The 21,378-nt window shown below is 55.8% G+C and overlaps 1 protein-coding gene and 1 pseudogene across 16 annotated transcripts in view; both read left to right on the top strand.

The window, feature by feature from the left end:
* Positions 1-19,421, top strand: part of COL20A1 (collagen type XX alpha 1 chain) — a 47,675-nt gene extending 28,254 nt beyond the window's left edge. For 3 of the 16 annotated variants that reach the window (XM_009437613.5, XM_009437615.5, XM_009437614.5), the window contains exons 24-36: positions 305-463; positions 557-634; positions 1,281-1,367; positions 2,292-2,345; positions 5,502-5,597; positions 5,674-5,727; positions 5,901-5,954; positions 6,329-6,382; positions 6,989-7,060; positions 8,167-8,202; positions 8,546-8,713; positions 9,799-9,875; positions 10,930-19,420. In XM_009437613.5, the coding sequence (XP_009435888.2) occupies positions 305-463; positions 557-634; positions 1,281-1,367; positions 2,292-2,345; positions 5,502-5,597; positions 5,674-5,727; positions 5,901-5,954; positions 6,329-6,382; positions 6,989-7,060; positions 8,167-8,202; positions 8,546-8,713; positions 9,799-9,875; positions 10,930-11,308 (1,368 nt within the window). In that variant the 3' untranslated portion in view covers positions 11,309-19,420. The other 13 variants (XM_009437624.5, XM_009437625.5, XM_016938329.3 and 10 more) reach the window with 13 other exon arrangements.
* Positions 17,976-18,088, top strand: LOC112206549 (U6 spliceosomal RNA; annotated as a pseudogene).
* Positions 19,422-21,378: the final 1,957 nt, after the last annotated feature.

Here is a 21,378-nt window from a genome sequence, read left to right on the forward strand (position 1 = left end):
TGTTCCTCTACCCCAGCTCTTCCATCTTAATTGGAGTTGAAGAGCCTCCCAGCCCGTCTCTTTGGGACCCACAGACCCCGGGAGGCTCCTGCAGCAGGTGCCATTTGTTCCATTTTACAGAGGGGAAGCCGAGGCCCAGCAAGGGGGGGTTCTCCCAGGGTCCCCCGAAACCTGAGGTGAGGTCAGGTTCCTGACCCCAGGCCCCAGGGATGGGTGTTACTCCCCAGCTCTGGCCTGGCCTTGGGGGCTCAGGTGGGCACCGGCCCCGCCTGGGCTATGGAGAACCTCCCGTGCTGTCTCACAGGTGCACGTGGCTGTGGGCCGCTCCAAGGTCAGGCTCTATGTGGACTGCCGGAAGGTGGCTGAGCGGCCCCTTGGGGAGATGAGCAGCCCACCCGCTGCCGGCTTCGTCACGCTGGGGAGGCTGGCCAAGGCCAGGGGCCCCCGGAGCAGTTCGGCCGTGGTGAGTTGGGCCCTGCCCACCTGCTGGGCCACGCTGGTGGGGGCTGGTAGCCTCTTTGAGCCCTGGGGCTGAGCCAGCTCCCCTGTGTTGCAGTTTCAGCTCCAGATGCTGCAGATCGTGTGCAGTGACACCTGGGCCGATGAGGACCGGTGCTGTGAGCTCCCTGCCTCGGTGTGCCCCGTCCCTTGCCCCTGTTCCACGAAGCAAGTTAGGGCAAGTGCCCACTGAGGGTCACAGTGCCTGGGGTCAGTTGGCCTGTCCAGATTGTCACCGTGCTGGGAGAGATCAGGGAAGGCTTTCAGAGGAGGCAGCCTCAGGGCCAGTGGATGAGCCCAGAGGGGCTGGACAGAGAGTCCTGGAGGCCCTGGGGCAGGCTGGGAACCCCTGGCTGCACTCAGGGCCATGCCCACCTCTGTGGGCCCAGCCAGGTGCAGATGAGTCAAGAAGGGGCACATGGCCAGACCAGAGAGCCCCTCTCATCCTCAGTGACTCCTCTGTATACCCTGTGCTGGGCTTGGCCATACTGGGGGCCCAGACAGGGGAGAGAGGGAGGGAGAAGGCACCATTCTGTCCTGGGGCTCATGCGGACAGCGTGGCAGGGTGGGAACCCAGGGCCGGCTGGACATACAGGGGCTTAGTGGCCTGAGTCCTGGACCTGCCCACTATGCACTTGTGCCCCTGACCTTCACCCCTGCCTCCCAGGTGCGGGTCTGGAAGTCTCCCTGGAGCCCAGGTGTCCTTGGCTAATCTCAGCTCTAGGGTCAGGCAAGAGCCAGGGAGAGGGTCTCTCTAATGAGCAGGGTCTCTCTTCTTCCAGAGGGATGGAGAGACCTGCCCGGCCTTCGTGTCTGCCTGTTCCTGTTCCTCAGAGACCCCTGGGCCCCCAGGACCTCAAGGACCCCCAGTGAGTCCAGTGGCGTCTCCCTGGGGTGACCAGGGAACCCTGGCCAATGTATTGCTGCCACTGGTGGATGTGTAACCCAGGCCCTCCTGCCCCGGTCCATCCCCCCGTCCTGCTGCAGATTTGGGATGTATTTCATGAGCCTCTTCCCTGCTGTGCCCGCCCTGGGCCAGGAGACAGAGGCCTGGCCCAGCCCCTTCCTTCCCCCAGGCTGGGCCTCCACTGCGAACCCTTCTCTAGTGCGGAATCCAGTGATTCTCACTGTCAGGGTTGGGAAGTGGGGCCAGGCGCAGCTCCTTCCTTCCCCCAGGCTGGGCCTCCCCCACGAACCCTCCTCTGGCGTGGAATCCAGTGTTTCTGAAGTGTGAGGCTTGGGACGGATCCAGGCGCAACTGGGATCCAGAACTGTGCTGTGGCCACAGGGTGTGACGTGGGCCGGCTGTGAGTCACAGCCACTTGGACGGCCACTGTCCTGGGTGCTGGCAGCCCAGCTCACCTGCAGCAGGAGCTATAGGGGCCCTCTACCCAGGCCTCAGGGAGGCGGCCCTCCAGGCCTGGACCCCTGCCATGGGGTGGGTCCTGAGAGGTCCTTGGACCTGCCATGGCTGCAGCTGCCTCTGCTCACCCCAAGGTTCCAGCACCCCACAGGTCACAGCTGACACTCACTCTGAGCTCAGTGTCCACAGCCCTGTCTACTCAGGGGGCCAGGATTTGAACCCAGAACTGCCTGACTATGAGACGGAAGGATGGGCTAGTGCGTCCTTGCCCTGGAAACCCCTTCTCTTCCCTTTGACAGCAGTGGACAGTCTGGGGCTGGGTAGGGCTAGGGGCTCAGGGTGGGCCAGGCATGGGGCTCAGGGGCTGGTCTGTGCCCCTCTACCTCGGTTGGGTGGTTCTGGGGGCTTAGCCCTGTTTGTGCCTCTGCAGGGCCTCCCTGGGAGGAATGGCACCCCAGGAGAGCAGGGCTTCCCAGGGCCCAGGGTAAGTTTTGGGGAGCCCTGGGAGGTGAGGGGCCTGGATCGTACCTACCAGACGAGAACACCCCTCCCAGTGCGTTCCTGAGAGTGCAGGGAGCTGCACGCAGCCTCCCTAGGCAGGGTGGGGTCTCCCCAAGCTGCAGACAGGCAGGGACCCCAGCACCCCAGGAGTCCAGGGGGTTTAGGCTGGCCTCCCCCGTGTGCCTGCAGGGTGCCTGGCCCAGGCCTGGTTATGGTGCAAGTCCCCTTTTCACCCAGATAGGGAGGATGAACCCCATGGCCCAGGGGGGGAATCTGAGGCTTGGGGAGGTGAGGCCACCTGTCCTGTTGGCCCTGAAGGCCGCCCTTGATTTCCATGGGGCAGGCATGAGCCAGATGCCTTCTGTGTGCTGGGCTGGGCCCCGGAGCTTAGGCCCACAGAGTATTTTCAGATGTCTCTAGGCTCAGCGCATGCGCGGCGTGCAGGGAGTTGTTTCGGGGGCGGACGTTCTGGTTCTGCAGAGAGGGATGTTGAAGACAGCGCGCCCAGCGATGGCAGCAGCCCCCCACCCCAGGCGCCAAAGGGCCGCCCTCCAGGCTCGATTCTAAACATTTACCTAAACCACGGTACTGCACAAGCGTGACACAGATGCCGAAGGCGTGGTCGGCGTGCAGCAAGGCCGCCGTCCTCCCGACCCCGACACCCACCTCTCCCCCGGCAGCCTTCCAGCGAGTTCCACATCCCCGTGAGCAAAGACGTGCGCCTGGCTCTGGCGGGGCTGTCCTTTTGCACCTGCGCTGCCATATTCCCTTTGTCTGCGGTTGTGCTGGAGCCTCAGAGCACATCTCAGGCACAGAGTCCCTAGGACAGTCGCTGGGTGGAAGGGCACACGCCCCTGTGCTTTGGGGTGGATGTCCCCACACTGGCCCGGCAGAGCCGTGCGAGGCGCTCCCCCGCGACGAGCCAGCGGTGACCTCCCACCCCCATCTTGCATTCCTGGCTGCTTTGGGAGCCGCGTCTGATAGATGAAAATGCATTTCTCTTCCAAGCAGCGTGAATGCCCTTTGAAAGTTGCCAATATTTTCTTGCTGGAGATGTCCTCTGACTTCTTCTCCACTGTTCTTTTTTCTTAATAATTTGTGGGCACGCTTTTTACTTGCTGGAACCAGCCCTGTGTCTGTGATGTGAGTTTTGACTGCGTTTGGCATTTTCTTGTCTTTTGACCTTGTTTGCGACGTGCGTTTCCATACAGATTTTAAAATAACTTTTACGTAGTCCATGTTACTGCTCTGTTCTATGGCTTCTGAATTTTGTAGCCTGTTTTAAAAGATCTTCCTTATTCCGAGAGTAGAAAGCGCGCCTCCTCCTGGTTCCTCCTGGTGCTTCCAGGCCCTTTTCGACACTCCCAGGTGGATTCGTCTAGAGCTGATTTTGTTACAACGCTGGGGAGGACAGAGGACGGGGAGGACTCCAGCTTCACCTCTTCACAGACCACCCCTGGTCGCCTGAGTCTTTCATTACACAGCCAGCCCCTTGCAGAAGTTGAACGCCCTGGCTCTCGTGCTGTCCTAAGGCCCCTGTGTATTTTGGGGTTTTTCAGATGCTCCAGTCCGTCCCGTTGATGTGTCTGTTGTTCACAGGCGAGGGCTGTGCTGCTTAAATTATTACAGATTTCTTTAAGATGTCGATGCCAGACGGGCTGGTCCTCCTTTGTATTATTCCCCCAGAATTTTCCTGGCTCTCTCTGCTTATTTCATTGTTCAGTGAACTGTAGAATCGACTTATCCGTTTAACCTAAACAATCCAGTTGGTGTTTTTACTGGAACTGCATTCGCTTTATAGATATACTCGGGAACAGATGATGTCTTCATGATGTTGAATCTTCTCATCCAAAAACACAGCCATCCTGCCTTTTGTTCACAGGGCCTGTTGCGGCCCTCAGTGCAGTGTGGGGATGGCCTCTTCCTACAGACCCGCTCGGTTCTCCTCCATCCCTACATATGTCCTCTTTTGTGTTGCTATTATAAGTGAGGTGTTTTCTCTCATTACAGCTTCTACCTCATTATTTTCACACTGGCCGTGACCGCTGTGTGTGACTTTTGTACCCAGTTTTCTTTCTCAATTATCTTCTTTGTGATTTTCTTGGATTTTCCAGGTTTACAGTGACATCACCTGCAAATACACACTTCACCTTCGGCTTTTCAGTCTTGATCACTCAAATTTCTTTTTCTTGTCTAATGGTGTTGGTGAATACTCCAGAATTTTGTCAGAGAACAGTGGCCGTAGCAGATACTCTCATTTTCTTCTTGGCCTAACAGAAGTGCTTCTAGCATTTGACCGTTAAAGTGCTGTCCTGGAAGCGGAGACAGGTGCATTTTGTCATGTGGTAGTGAAGTCCATCCACTCTTCTTTTATTAGATTTAAAACACCAAGAATGCACATTAAACAAGCTCTAGTGCTGTTATGGACATAATGAAATGACTGTGCGTCTTGGAGCTATTAATTGTAGGATATCCCTAAATACTGGATGATTCCTGCATCCGTCGAAAATCTGACGTGGTCGCTGAATTCTCGTTATCCATGCCATGTGCTGCAGAGTTCAGCTTGCTGACATTTTGTTTTGGATTTTGCACTGATGCTTCTAAATAAGACTGTCACAGTTTTCTTTATAGTGTTTGGAACCTCAGTTTGCTTTGTTCAAAAGATAATTTGAGTTTAAATAGCAGCAGTGTCCTCTGCCCCACAGGGTTGGATTTCCCGTAAAACCTGAGTCTAGTGTTTTGGGGTCCAGGGCTTAAGAAAGTTTTCTGTCTCTTCCATACAGTTGGCCTGTGGGGGTCTCTGGCTTTTCCTCGGTGATTTCTGCAGCGACCCCACACCCCGTTAGAACCCAGAGTTGGGCAGGGGAGGGCTGGGGGTGAGGTTGGTTGGAACTGGCTTCACAGGCTTGGCTCTGCCGTTCTCTAGCTCTGCAGACCCCTGCTGTGGGTTCTCCCAGACCCTCCCAGGGTGAGCAGTGAGGGTGCTGGGGCTGCCCCTGCTCCTTTAATGGAGGTGTCTCCATGTGGGTCTGGGTCTGAATGCCCAGAGGGCTGGGAGGGCTGGCTGTGACCCAGAGGGGCCACAGGAGGGGTGGCAAGCGTGACCTTGTCAGGCCCTACCCACTGCCTGTGTCTCCAGGGAGAGCCCGGGCCACCCGGACAGATGGGACCAGAAGGTCCTGGAGGCCAGCAGGGCTCGCCGGGGACCCAGGGCCGCGCAGTCCAGGGGCCTGTGGTAGGTGTCACTCCTTCCCTGCCCTCCTGCCCTGTGCCCCCTCCGCTTCGCTGTCCAGCCCATCTCCCCCCTCCAGGGTCCACCAGGGGTCAAAGGAGAGAAAGGAGACCATGGGCTCCCAGGCTTGCAGGTAGTGTGGCTGGGGCCAGGGGGCCACAGGGGTTGGTGGGGGTGGGGGAAGGACAGGGATGGAGATGGGGAATGCATGGGGGGCACAGGGGTTGAGGGTGAGGCCTCACAGGCAGGGCCACCTCTGGATGTGACCCTGGCCCCTGCCTGGCCGGCCCCTCTGTTCTCTCCCAGGGCCACCCCGGCCACCAGGGCATCCCCGGGAGAGTTGGCCTCCAGGGACCAAAGGTGCTGGCTCTGGGCTTGGAGGGTTCTGTCAGGGTGGTAGAGACTGGCCTGGGGACGGGGGGCCTTGGAGATGGAGGCTGTGGGGTAGGGAGGGGGAGGTGCTTTCTCCTGGGCTCCTGCTTCACCTGCTGCACCACCCCCTTCAGCCTGTGGCCTGGCCAGAAGGCTGGAGAGCTCCAGCCCACCCCAGGCAGGAGCTGTCACTGAGGCAGGGTGGGTGGGGGAGTGGCTGGGTAGGAGCCTGGCAGCCTCAGCTGCCTCACCTTTGCTGCTTGGGTTACAGGGTGTGTTGGGTGCTGCTGGGGGGCTGTCACCATGGGAGGGCTGGGTACAGGTACAAACCCCACCCAGCTTGCGCCTTCCTTTGCCATCAGGGAATGAGAGGCCTGGAGGGAACTGCTGGCCTGCCTGGACCCCCTGGCCCCAGGGTAGGTACCGACCTCCCATGACCCCGACCCCCACCCAGGGTTCCTGTGTTCCAGGGGTCAGGCAGAGGCCAGTCTGAACACCAGCTGCCACCCCTAGGTTACCCCAGGAAGTGCCTGGGAGGGCCTCACTTCTGCTGGAACTTTCTGCAGGGCCCTGTGGGTGGGTGAGCGTCTGCTCAGGAGCACTGCATGCTCCCAAGTGAGGGCTCTGTGCTGAGGACTCAGTTCCTGGGAGACCTTGGAGGGGGGTCTCCTGGCGTCGGCCTCGGGCTGAGTGCTGGGCAGGCCAGGTTGCCTCCCTGCAAGCGCCACTTCAGGGGAAGCCCAACTTGCCGTCACACTGGAGCAGCTGGCACAGCTGGGGACGTTTAGAGCAGCGTGGGTGCTGACAGTGCTGGAGGAGGGGTGCAGGGCATGGGGAGCCAGGGCCTGGAGGCAGGGGAGGCACCACCTGCCGGAGGAATGGCCTGAAGGAGGCTGGGGCCAGCCAGGCATCCACCGCCCTTGTCAGGTCAGGGGGCCCCTGGGACATCTGGGAACCAGGGCTGAAGTGGGAGCAGATTTGCTGGGGGCCCAAGCCAAACCCTGACTTCTGTGTCTATGCAGGGGTTCCAGGGCATGGCAGGGGCCAGGGGCACTAGTGGAGAGCGAGGACCTCCAGGGACCGTGGGGCCCACAGTAAGTGCATTTCCAACACCCACCAGCCAACCAAAGGTGGGGGAGCGAAGGGTGCAAGCCCCACATGCAACCACTCAGGGACTTCCTACTGACAGCTCAGGGACTTCCTACTGACCACCTAGGGACTTCCTGTTGACAGCCCACAGACTTCCTGTTGACAGCTTCCTGTTTACTGGCCTGGAACTTCCTGTTGACCCCCCTAGGGACTTCCTGGTGACAGCCCATGGACTTCCTGTTGACCACCCAAGGACTTCCTGTTGCTCTCCCAGGGACTTCCTGTTGACTGCCAGGGACTTCCTGTTTACCACTCAGGGACTTTCTGTTGACTGCCCAGGGACTTTTGTTTACCACTCAGGGACTTCGTGTTGACGGCCCGGGGACTTCCTGTTGACCGCTCAGAGACTTCCTGTTGGCCACTCAGGGACTTCCTATTGACCACCCAGGGACTTCCCATTTGTTGTTGGAGGCCTGTTCTGAGCTGGGAGCTTGGTGTTGGTGCTAGTACAAGAGAGTGTAGCTAAGGGCTGGTTCTGCACCTCTCCCAACCCCACCCAGGACAGACGTGGTGGAGGGGAGGTGGTGGGGTGGCAGGCTCCATGGAGGGTAGGGGGACAGACGTGGGAGATGGGGGTGTAGTGTCCCCTGGGGGATGCCTTGGCCTTCAGCAGCTCCATGGGCCCCCCCTTAGGTGGGCTCCAGGTTCACCAAGGAGCTGGGGAGGTAGAAGAAGACAGAAGACGGCAGGGAAGTGCCAGCACAGGCCTGACCCGGGCCCGGGGCCCGGGAGGGGTCTGTTCTCTGGGCAGTGTCCCACACCCGCCATCTCCCCTAGCACAAAATCTACAGCCAGAGGCAAGTCCTTTGTGGTACAAGTTCCAGCCCCACTCAGGACTCTGCTGCAGAACTGAGCCTCTCACATGCCTGCTCTCGGGTGCAGGCGAGGACCACAGGCTCCTAGGATCTGGGAATTTGGGATGGGGCTTTCACACCGCCACTGTGGCTATCAGGCTGCCTGAGTGAGGATCCACCCCAGGGCCATCTCACACTTGTCACGTGTGGTCTCAGGCCATCTCTGCTGACTTCTTTTCTCTTCCCCTCCTCATCAGGGACTGCCAGGGCCCAAAGGGGAACGAGGAGAGAAGGTAAGTGAGGCTGAGATCTTTGGCTCACTCGGGATCTCCTGGGAAGGCACCTGCCACATGGGTCCCAAAGCTGCACCACCTTCCCTTCCAGGGCGAGCCGCAGTCCCTTGCCACCCTCTACCAGCTTGTGAGCCAGGCCTGTGAGTCTGCCATTCAGAGTGAGTGAGGCCAGCAGCCCTGCACCTGTGCCCACCACACCTGTCTGTCCTCACAATGGTCAGGCCGAGGGAGGCCGCCTTCACCCATTGTTAGCACACCTGGGCCAGGTGTCCTGGCGTGGCCTGCACAGGCCTCGCATCCGCGGGTCCCCACTGTGTCCTGCTGACACCCCTCCTCCCCACAGCTCACGTGTCAAAGTTCGACTCCTTCCACAAGAACACCAGGCCCCCCATGCCCATCTTGGAGCAGAAGCTGGAGCCGGGCACTGAGCCCCTGGGGTCCCCTGGCACCCGCAGCAAGGCCCTGGTTCCTGGAGAATGGGGGCGTGGTGGCCGCCACCTTGAGGGCAGAGGTACTGGGCTCCTGGCTCTTGGGGAGGGAGTTGTGGCCGGTGGGGGCGCCGGTTGTCCCCTGGTCCTGGGGCTGGGGCTTCAATCTGTGTCAGCACAGCAGCTCCTGCTGGAGATGCCACTGTCCAGCCTCTGGGGTGCTGGGGTGAGGACACAAGGCTTCCCTGAGCCCACACAAAGCCAGTCATGGCAAAGAGGTCAGCCTCGGCCTGGCCTTCCAGGGCCCTCAAGGTGACCTCTTCCCCAGTCTTCAGGAAACATGAGCTGCCTGCTTAGGGCCACACAGGAGAGCCCAGCCTACCTCCCATCCTTCCTCCCTCCCTCCCGCCCTCCTGTCCTCCTTGTCCTCCCCACTCCCGCCCTCTTATCCTCCTGGCTGCTGCTTCCTCCGCCTCTCCCCACCCAGCGCGCAGCCGCAGGCTCCCGTGACCTTGTTGGCGCTCCTCCTCCTCTGAGGCAGCAGCGGTGGGTCATGACTTGGACTCTGAGATGGAGGAGAGGCTGATTCGGGGAGCTGGAGCTGGAGAGGGGCGTCCACGGGGAGAACAGACGGGGGATGACCCAGCCAGACGAGGACTGAGTTCTGCACTGGCTGGGGCAGCAGCGGGGGCATCTCTGCTCTGTTCGGGCATCGGCTGAATCCCACCCCTCATCCCACAGACGTCTCAGGAAACTGGGGGCAACCTGGGGGGAGCCCCGTGGGCTGTGGGAACCCCTGCCCCCGGCTTGGAAGCTGCCCACGGTGGCCTGGTTGCAGCCTGGCAGATGAGGGGTACATCACTACTCAGAATAAACGGCCCCCTCTGCACCCACCTGTCTAGACGAGGGTGACAGGCACCGTCACAGGGCCCCCACCTGACACCTTCCCACCTGGCCATGCCCCCCCAGAACTGTCATGGAGCCCAGGAGGCGCCTGTGTGGAGCACGGGGACCTGGCATGCTGCTGCCCCTAGATCTCAGACTCCATCTGAGGACCAGACCTGCTGCCTGTGCCCAGGGAGGGGCCCTGACACCCTCTGTCCCCGTCAGAACAGGGCCCCAAGCCACTGCATTGCTCCGTCCTCACATGCCCTCCCTTTCCTCGCAGGGGAGCCTGGAGCTGTTGGTCAGACGGGCAGCCCTGGGCAGCAGGGGGCTAGCACCCAGGGCCTCTGGGAGTGACAGGTGAGCCCATGCTGCCTGCACCTGCCAGGGCTGAGGGCATCCAGGAAGGAGGAGCTCCTGAGGGGCCAACGGGTGGGGCCTCGTGCTGTCCAGGGTGGGGTGCTGGGAGCACAAGGCCCAGCAGAGGCAGGCGAGGTGGCCCTGGGGAAAGTAGGGTCAACTATGGACCCCGTAGGGGCAACAGGAATGTGGGGTCACAGGGTGTGGGGTCACAGGGCATGGGGTCACAGGACGTGGGGTTCCGGAGATGGATTGGCGTGCTGGGAGTCTGCTCCACCTCGTGGGATGCAGAGTTGCATGCTGGGGCGGAGGAGGCCCTGACCAGGGTTAGCGCAGCAGGGAGAGTGGAGCTCAGGTGTTTGCTCAGTGGGCACCTGGTCCAGGTGTGGGAAAGCTCACAGGAGTCTCAGGAGGGGCGTGTGAGGCCCTGGGTATGTCGATGAGAGAGGCAGGGTGGGGGCCATAGTAGCACCAGGTAACCTCTGCCTTCCTCAGGAAGCGCTGGGCAGGCGGACCCTGTGTGCAAACTTAGCTGAGGGGCTGGTCCCAGCAGCAGGTGTGGGGACAGGGTCCCAGGAGCAGGTGGTGGGTACAGCACAACTCCGGCCTCAAGTAGCTTCAGGGGCCAGAGCGTGGCGCAGGGTGTGTGACCTGGGGCCCATGAGGGGCCGGCATCTTTGAGCTAGGGGACTCGGCAGGGGCTAGGAGGGCTGAGGAGCACAGGCAGGAGACCCAGGGGCTCCTGGTAAGGCTGGGGCAAGAGGGCAGCTGCCTGAGATGCCCAAGAATCAAGTCAGAGCCCAGGGCTAAGAACAAGCAGCCTTGCTTCTCCTCCACAGACCCGTCAGAGAATAACCCCACCCACGGCCCTGCCCGCAATCCTGCCCACTCACGGCCCTGCCCATGGCTCCGCCCACTCACGGCCCTGCTGGACGCAGTGTGCAGAGACCCAGGATGCGGGCTCTCAGGGTGGCCACAGTGCCAGGCGCTGGCCCTGAGCCGGTGTCCAGCTGTCTTCGGTCTCTCACATCTGTCCTCCCTTCTCTCCTGCCAGGACATTTTCTGCACTGCCCCGAGGAACGCTGAGCCTTCCTCCCTGGGTTTCTCTGGACACCGAGAGCGACCACATCCTGGAGAAGCCAGGAGAAAAGCTCAGGAAGAGCCTGCAGGTGGAAGGAGAGAGAAGCAGCGGCCTCGGCCAAGGCCCACCCCATGCTCTTGGCTCTGTAGCATTTCCAAGTTCAGATAAACCCCTGAGTGCTCACCCAGCCAAGCGAGGCGGGAGTCATTTCCTGGGAGAGTGTCCCCCACCCTGGCTCCGTACACCCCACCTTGAGGCCCTGCAGCTTCAGCCGCAGTGGGGAAGGGGAGGGGCTGGGTTGATGGCGAATTGGGTTCAGGAGGGCAGCCGTGCCCTGTGGCCATCTCAGTAGCTCTAAAACAGGCTCAACAACAGGCCCCGCCCCTTTCTCTGGGCCTCATCTAAGCCTGGCCAGGGCCCTGCGGGCCCGCCTCTCTCTGCGCCTCACGCAGGCAACAGATGGTTCCACTGCTGGCCCACCAGTCACCTGCACGATGGCTCCTCCCTCAGAACAGCACTCCCACCCCGGCCCCAGCACCTTCACATCTGGGCACAGGCAGGTCCCTGCCTGCCTCATCATCCCCTCTGTCCCCAGCCCAAGAAGGAGTTCAGATCCTGTGTGTGAATGGCCACCCCTCACCCACCCAGCCCTGTGCTGAGTTCCTTGTGCAGGGACATTGCTTTGAGACTTGGCACCATCAGCCCCTGGTCCTTAGGGTCTCAGAGCAAGGTCATCCCTCAGCAGGCTTCTGGCCTGCGTGCTCCTCAGCACCTCTGCCCAGGTCTCTCCCAACCATCACAGACGCTGTGTGAGCCTGGACTTCCTGCCTTATCCCCACTGTGGCCCAAACAGCATGGGGGCAAGCTCAGAACACACACCTGGGCTTCTGGGCCTTGTGGCCCGTGGGGGTGATGTGGGAACTTCTACTTCCTTTCCAAACAAATATTCAGTAACTAGTCCACTGTTACCACTTAGGCAGCTAAGCAAGAAAGGTGCCAGAAATGAAGAGGGAAGCCATATCATTGAGGAGAGAATGAAAAGTATTAAAAAGGAACAAAGAGAGACCCTTGATATTGACAGAAGGAAAACCCACCAAGATCACTAGTGCAGCATTGCGTGCACCAAAGCATACCCCAAAGAGGTGAGCGCAAAACAGCTTCGGGGCAAACACTTCATCTATGATTCAACTGTTCCAGGAACTGACCAGACCTGGAGACCAAATAGAGAGTCATAGGCAGGGTCAGCAGGATGGGAGAGAGTGCCTGCACCCACAGGAGCCACAGCCCTGACTGAGGCCAGGAAGCAGCCCCAAATGCCAGCTCCCACTGCAGCATGAGAACAGAAACAGACCACTGAAAATTCCCAAAGTCTGTGGACAAATCAGACGTCGAAGAAGTCAGGTGGCATCGAGACAGATTTTGCACTGAGGGACAAGGAGAGCATGTGGCCAAAGTAGGTGCAGGTAAAGCAGCATCTGGGGCAGAGTTATAGCCTTCAGTGCAGGTATCAGACACAGTTGTTGAGAGCAGCAGCCCAAGCCAGCCCCTCCGTCCTGCAGGGAGGACACCTAGGTCACTTGGCTTCTGTTGGGGAGTTGAGTTGCTTCAGATTGTGTGACCAGCAACACAGCTTGGTTGCTCTCACTTGGTTTCTCCGGGGCAGGGAATTACATGTCCCCAGCTGAACTGAGAAGGCTCTTTGAGCAGTGGAGTGAGCAGGCTTTGTCATGAGGCAGGAGTGGGGCTAGAATCAAGCCCAGAGCCCACAGGGCATCCAGAGCCTTCCAAAGGAGCCCCTTTCCTGGGGCTCTCCAATTTGATGAAGGGACTGGGCACTGGGTGGCTGAGACCACATTGGCAGCCAAGAGGAGGCAGCCTGGCCGGGGGGAACCACGGTGGCTCTAATCCCCACCACCCCCTCAGCTGCCCTACCCCCCGCCACCCTGGTGTGACACCAGTGATGCTCAGCCTCAAAAGGGGAGTCCGGCTGTCTTCAGGAAACTGACTTTATGCTGGAGGCCAGTTAAAATGGCACAGCAAAGGCAGCAGCCAGCTGGTGCCCAGGCAGCTTAGGGACTGGTCCCTGAGGCCCCACCCGCCCCAGCCTGTGCAGTGGAGCTGAGTACGAATCAAAGGTGAGGATGGCAAGGGAGCTGAGAGCGGCCTCCGGATGCACCAAACCGGCCTGGCTCCTGTTTGCAGGAAGGCAGCCTCCCCGAGACCCAGCCGACCTGCACGTCTCCCATCAGCCCCGACTCCATCGCATCCCTCTGGGTTCTTTTAGGAGCCCCCAGGGACTGAGCTGGGGCTCACGCTCCTGGCCAGAGCGCTGGGTTTCTGGCAATGCCTCCCCTGCTGCCTTTACGGCCACAGTTCTCCCCTCCAGAGGCCCCTCTGTAGTGGGCCTCGGTCCCCTCTCCACCCCCAGAGGCAGCACAGCTTCAGCCCTATGCAGTGTGGGGGCTCCGGGAGGAAATGCAGGGAGGTGCTTGGTCTTGGCCCAGAGCTCATGGCCTTAGGTGCTGCCCCGGGTCACCCCCGTGCCCATGCAGCCTGGAATGTTCAGCTCGGGCCAGCCACCAAGGTGGTGTGATGCAAGGCTGATCTGACGCTCAGCTCAGGCCGCTGGGGTCATGGGGGTTGTGGGAAGGTCATGGAATTACGGGGCTCACGCTGGGGTCACAGGGTGGTGTGGCTGTGCGGACTGTAAGGGGCGTGCAGCCGTGCGTATCTGACCTGCCCTCCCTAGGTCTGCAGGCAGTGCCGAGTGGCTCTGCCTGAGGCCCCAGGAGCGACCCTGGAAGCTCCAGGCCTTCACAGCCCCTCTGAGAGCCACCTGCAAGGTGGGGAGCTGGGAAGAACGGCTCAGTGATGAGCTCGGAGGGAGGGGTGGGCACAGCCCCCAGGAAGGCAGGTGCGTGCAGGCCTGGGAGGAATGTGTAGCAGGAGGCAGGGGGTGCTGTGCCCGCAGGACCAGAAGGTGAGGCGTGTCCACCCACAGAGGATGGCTCTGGCCCAGGCAGTGTCAGAAATGGGAGCTGAGGAAACCCAACCCCGGCTGTAGAGGAGCCTGCCCCGATGCCATCTGCACCTGGGGGGCGACGTATGGCTGCCAGCCTCTTCATCTACCAAGGACCAGGGCAGTGGGGACGGGAGAGCTGGGACACGTGGACCCACACCAGGGCAGATGGTGGGGGAAGCCAGTGTCTGTAGATTCAGTGCATTTCTTGGGGAAGGGCGTGGAACATTTGGACTTGAGCCAGAGCACAGAGACGATGTCATAATACAGCCCCCCGTCGTGATCTGATGGTAAGTACAGAACTCCTTGCCCAGTGGAGAAACACTCTCCTCTCATGTGTGGAATATCCACACACTAACCATGAACTGGGCCGTAAGAAACCTTACATTCCAAAGGATCCTGCTGTTCAGAACTCACTCACTGATGAAACTGGAAAAACAACCAATGATAACAAGCTAAAGAATGCCTCTAGAAGCTAAAAGACACACCCATGACTCCACAATAATTCATGGGTTAAAGAGAAAAAAGAAAACGTGAAGATACTTGTAACCAAATAATGATGGATGCAGCACCATGTCAGAATCTCTGTGCTGCAGCTGCAGTGGTACCTAGAGGGCAATTTATAGCTGTAAATACAGTGCTTTGTTTTGTTTTCTTGTTTTTTGAGACAAAGTCTTGCTCTGTCACCCAGGCTGGAGTACAGTGGCATGATCTCGGCTCACTGCAACCTCTGTGCCACCCTGGGCTCGTGGTCCTCCCACTCCGGTCTTCTGAGTAGCAGGAACCCCAGGCGTGCGCCACCACGCTTGGCTAATGTTTTTTGTATTTTTTTAAATTGAGACAGGGTGTTGCCGTGTTACCCAGGCTGGTCTTGAACTTCCGAGCTCAAACGATCCACCCTCCTTGGCCTCCCAAAGTGCTGGGATTACAGGTGTGAGTCACCTCACCGGCCCTTAAACACAGTTTTTAGGGAAGATTCCAACTCAAACAATTTTAAATAGTAGAAAATAAACCCTGAAGCAGCGTGCATTCATTAGTACTGTGTTTGGCTGTATTTAATTAAAACCTGATTGCCATTGGCTTCCCTAAATCAGTTTTTGCCATCACACGTAAAGTCCTGTGGGCAGGAATGGACAATGAGGGAATCCCGGGCTGTTTGGCCATCCTTGGCATGTAGCTGCCCTTCATCACAAGATGGCGGATCCCTGCCCTTCATCACAAGATGGCGGATCCCTGCCCTTCATCACAAGATGGCGGATCCCAGCCTGTTTGGCTGTCCTTGGCATGTAGCCGCCCTTCATCAGAAGATGGCAGATCCCAGCCTTTCATCACAAGATAGCGGATCCCTGCCCTTCATCACAAGATGGCGGATCCCAGCCTGTTTGGCTGTCCTTGGCATGTAGCTGCCCTTCATCACAAGATGGTGGATCCCAGCCTGTTTGGCTGTCCTTGGCATGTGGAGCTGCCCTTCATCACAGGATGGCAGATCTCAGCCCTTTATCACAAGATGGCAGACCCCAGGCTGTTTGGCCGTCCTTGACATGTAGCTGCCCTTCATCAGAAGGTGGCAGATCCCAGCCCTTCATCACAAGATAGCAGATCCCAGCCCTTCATCACAAGATAGCAGATCCCTGCCCTTCATCACAAGATGGCGGATCCCAGCCTTTCATCACAAGATGGCGGATTCCAGGCTGTTTGGCCGTCCTTGGCATGTAGCCGCCCTTCATCAGAAGATGGCAGATCCCAGCCCTTTATCACAAGATAGCGGATCCCTGCCCTTCATCACAAGATGGTGGATCCCAGCCCTTCATCACAAGATGGCGGATCCCAGCCTGTTTGGCTGTCCTTGGCATGTAGCTGCCCTTCATCACAGGATGGCGGATCTCAGCCCTTTATCACAAGATGGCAGACCCCAGGCTGTTTGGCCATCCTTGGCATGTAGCTGCCCTTCATCAGAAGGTGGCAGATCCCAGCCCTTCATCACAAGATAGCGGATCCCCGCCCTTCATCACAAGATGGCAGATCCCAGCCCTTCATCACAAGATGGCGGATCCCAGCCCTTCATCACAAGATGGCGGATCCCAGCCTGTTTGGCCGTCCTTGGCATGTAGCTGCCCTTCATCAGAAGATGACTGCTGCTGCTCCAGGAGCTACACCTCACTTGGGGGAAGGGGCGGGAGTCCTCTGGGTGAAGAGCAACAGTGTTAACAGGAGTCCCACTTGGAGACTTCTGCTTGTCCCTAATGACAAAGACTGCAACTCTCCTTGTCCAGAAAACAGACGTTTTAGCTGAACACGTTACCACCTCCCACAGAGTGATTAAACGCGCTGTGTAGGGCTCGATGTGGCTTCAAGTAACAATAATAACAGGATAAGAGTGGCTCTCGCGGTGTGGAAGTGACCTTCTCAGAGGCACGGGGAGGCCTCTTTCCCTCACCTGGCTCTGCATCCTCCACACAGGACACTGCCCTTGTTTCCACTGTTGGGTCATATTCCAACAACAGGAAGAAGAGGAGGGAGGAGAAAGGCTGGCCCGGAATCGGGTCACATTCCAACAACAGGAAGAAGAGGAGGGAGAAGGGCAGGCTCGGAACCTTGAAGGGCACATTCCAAAGGTGTCCTTGCCACTGTCAGCTACATCCCTGTGGCCAGACGTCGGTCTCACGGCCAAGCTGAGCTGCAAGAGTAGAACCTTTTCTGGCTCCTCCCTGAGGCAAGAGGGGAAAGGGAGAGTGGGGCCAGCCGTGGGCCAGCCACGGGGTGGGGAAGGCGGCCCCCACATCCCGGAGGGCTCAGTGAAGTGCACCTGGCCAGAGAAACGAGAGGGCCACCACAGTGCTGGGGCAGAGAGGACAAAACCATGGATGAAGACAAGGCTGAAAACCAGAGCCCTCTGACCCATTTTACGCCAACAGATCTGCAGGCCCAGGTGAAATGGGCGTTCAGACATCCGCATTTCCAGAAGAGTCCCCACAGACTCCTGGAAACAAGATGGCCACTAACAGAGGCTCCTGCCTGGTGAGACGCCAGGACTGGGGAGGGAGCCCGACAAATCCAGGATCTGAACACAGAAACGGAGAAACCCTGGGGACGACTCAGGCCACCCTGTGTGTGCACGTGTGTGCGTGTGTCTGCGTGCATGTGTGTGCGTGTGTCTGCATGCATGTGTGTGCGTGTGTGTGCGTGCACGTATCTGCGTGTGTGCGTGTCTGCATGCACGCGTGTGCGTGCGTGTGCATGCACGTTTGTGTGCGTGTGTCTGCGTGCACGTGTGCACGTGTGTGCGTGTGCATGCACGCGTGTGTGACAGTAGCCCACAAGAAACCGTTACATGACAATGGACTGTCTCCTCCCCAAATCCGTACACACACACACGAGGCATGCATTTGCAAACACACACCCATACACACACGTACTCACACATTCGTGCATGCACAGCGCTGTTATCCATGTTGAGGGGACGTATTCACAAGGGAAGGTGGGGTATCCGAGATCAAAAGCATTGGGAGAGACAAACCGGAGAATCTGTACCAGGCAGAGAAGAATTCATGTTTGTTCTCTTTGATCTATTAATTTTTTAAAATTGTAATCTCTTAAAGAGGCAAGGAGGGATATCGGTAACATGACGCCAGAATTATAGGTATAAAGGAAAACCAACTAGGAATATGATGTGTATAAAACATAAAAAGAGAAATGTTAAAAGCGGAGCTGTAAGATCAGGTCTGAGACGTCTCCCAGGAGGCTTTGGGAAAAGATAAAAAGGAAACAGAAAATGTAGGTGTCAGCACCCACGCCACGGGGGCTCTACGAGGAAAGAAACAGCAAGAGGAGGGGGAAAGGTTGAAACAACTGGGGTTTCTGAAGATTTGTGCATTAGAGAAAGATTTAAGATCTCAGATTAAAAGGGCCTAGAACGTCAAATGGAATAAATTTTTAAATGTACCCTTAGGTTCCTCAATGCCATATATAATGCAGTACATAATGATGACGGTGAAAAACAGTCTTTTAAAAATCTTCAGTACATGTCCTAAAATTGGAACGATACAGTGAAGATTAGCATAGCCCCATGTGCTGGGATGACACACAGTTAAAAGAAAAAAAATAGAAATCTTTCCGGGGAAAACCTGCAGCCCAGACTGCAGAAGAACCAGGGGCCAGCAGAGGAGACGCTGGGACGGCGGCTCCACAGGGTTCAAGAAAACACGCTCGCGTTTCATATCTACAGAACTATCACTTAAATGAATGAGACAAAAATACACTCTGAATCCCCGAGAGCGTCAGAAGGAGTCACACGCAAGATCTTCTCTGAAAATACCACTGCAGGAGGTATTCTGCAGAAAAAGGAAAATGATCAGAAATTACACCAGATACCTGGGAAAACCCCACAGTAAGTGTAAAACTTAGTGAAGTTCCCTATGGACCAAATAATCAAACCCTTCACCCCAGACAAATCATGTCTGTGGCAATCCAGAGCTGAAATTCTAGGTTATTCCAGTGTGGCTGGTGCGTGGGAGGCCAGAATTCCTGAAGGCACGCTGGGGTACTTGTTTTCTTTGGAGGTGGGAGGCATTTTTCAGGTCAATATACTAAGCTCTTGAAAAACATAAATGCTTGTTTTGAGTTAGGAGCAGTCACCAGGGAATGTGTAGCTTCCAGAGCAGCTGGCTATACCAGTTTTCTCCCACAGAAGGGATGGAACATATTTCCACAACAACAACAAAAAACCACAGAGTTGGCCTAAATATATCCCGCTGTAGTAGAAACTGCAATACCTTTCACTGATCGAAGGATGAATTCTCCAAATGGCATTTAAAGATGACATGCAGCTTTCTGCTTCCAGCCGTGATGGAGCAGTCCTGGGCCAGTAACAGCCACAGAGCTGGGTAACACGCTCGCGACACTGTCTCCAGCCACGTCCACGGGAATGGTGCTCAAACAATGAGCCTCCACCCTTATCTCACACCAGACACAACAGTTAATTCAAAGACTCTCACCTAAACACCAAAACCAGAACTACACTTTCCAAAAGGAAAAAACGGAAGATCACATTTACAGCCTCGGAGTAGGCAAAGGCTTCTCAAACAGGACACACGAAGCACTAACCATTAAAACCAACAGAAGGAAAAAATGACACTTTGTCAAAATTCAAAGCTTTTCTTCAAAAGACACCATTAAGAGAATGAGGGCTGTCAGAGGCAGAGAGGACCTACTCTGACCACAAGTCCTGGATGGAGGTTTTACATCCAGAATGTACACAAAATTCCTACAACTCACTAAAAGCAGACAATCTGATAAAACAATGGGCAAAATATTTCAACAGATCCTTCACAAAAAGAAGACATACAAGTGGCTCGTAAGCACCTAAAATGGTCAACATCACCATCATCAGGGAGGCACATATGAAAATCACAGTCACTGCAACGGCTAAGACACTGGGTGCTGGTGAGGATGTCGGGGCATGTGGATGCTCCAGCCACCCTGGAAAACAACGTCGGGGCTCCTTACAAAGAGAAAAGTACAGGCTGGGCACGGTGGATCACGCCTGTAATCCCAGTACCTTGGGAAGCCGAGGCGGGTGGATCACATGAGGTCAAGAGATCGAGACCAGCCTGGCCAACATGGTGAGACTTCATCTCTACTAAAAATACAAAAATTAGCTGGGCGTGGTGGTGTGTGCCTGTAGTCCCAGCTACTCAGGAGGCTGAGGCAGGAGAAGCACTTGAACTCCGGAGGCGGAGGTTGCAATGAGCCAAGATCGCACCATTGCCCTCCAGCCTGGCATCAGAGCGAGACTCCGTCTAAAAACAAACAAAAACAGAAAAGTACAACTATCCTATGCCCCCAGCAATTCTACCAGGTATTTGCCCCAAAGCAATGAAAGCAGGTGTCTGCACGAAGCCTGCACATGAGTGTTCACAGTCACTTTAATCAGAGCAGGTCCAAACTGGAAACAATCCACATGTGCATTGATTACTCAACAAATTGCAGCAAATCCATAAAGATGAGTGAATTATGTCATATCCACACAGGTGAATGAATTACATCATATCCACACAGATGAATGAATTATGTCATATCCACAAGATAAGTGAATTATGTCATATCCACACAGGTGAATGAATTACATCATATCCACACAGACGAATGAATTACGTCATATCCACAAAGACGAGTGAATTAGGTCATATCCACAAAGACGAGTGAATTACATCATATCCACACAGATGAATGAATTACATCATATCCACAAAGATGAGTGAATTACACCATATCCACACAGATGAATGAATTACATCATATCCACAAAGACGAGTGAATGACATCATATCCACAAAGACAAGTAAATTATGTCGTATCCACAAGATGAGTGAATTACATCATATCCACACAGATGAATGAATTACATCATATCCACACAGATGAATGAATTACATCATACCCACAAAGACGGGTGAATTAGGTCATATCCACACAGATGAATGAATTACGTCATATCCACAAAGATGAGTGAAGTATGTCATATCCATAAAGATGAGTGAATTACATCATATCCACACAGATGAACGAACTACATCATATCCATAAAGAGGAGTGAATTACATCATATCCACAAAGACGAGTGAATTACATCATATCCAAACAGATGAATGAATTACATCATATCCACAAAGATGAGTGAATTACATCATATCCACAAAGACGAGTGAATTACGTCATATCCAAACAGATGAATCAATTACATCATATCCACAAAGATGAGTGAATTACATCATATCCACAAAGACAAGTAAATTATGTCATATCCACAAAGATGAGTGAATTACATCACATCCACACAGAGGAATGAATTGCATCATATCCACAAAGACGAGCGAATTACATCATATCCACACAGATGAATGAATTACATCATATCCACACAGATGAATGAATTACATCATATCCACAAAGACGAGTGAATTAGGTCATATCCACAAAGACGAGTGAATTAGGTCATATCCACAAAGACGAGTGAATTACATCATATCCACACAGATGAATGAATTACATCATATCCACAAAGATGAGTGAATTACATCATATCCACAAAGATGAGTGAATTACGTCATATCCACAAGATGAGTGAATTACGTCATATCCACACAGATGAATGAATTGCATCATATCCACAAAGACGAGTGAATTACATCATATCCACACAGATGAATGAATTACGTCATATCCACAAAGATGAGTGAATTATGTCATATCCATAAAGATGGGTGAATTACATCATATCCACACAGATGAATGAATTACATCATATCCACAAAGACGAGTGAATTAGGTCATATCCACAAAGACGAGTGAATTACATCATATCCACACAGATGAATGAATTACATCATATCCACACAGATGAG

The sequence above is a fragment of the Pan troglodytes genome, chromosome 21, assembly GCF_028858775.2.
Source record: "Pan troglodytes isolate AG18354 chromosome 21, NHGRI_mPanTro3-v2.0_pri, whole genome shotgun sequence".
Taxonomy (NCBI): Eukaryota; Metazoa; Chordata; class Mammalia; order Primates; family Hominidae; genus Pan; species Pan troglodytes.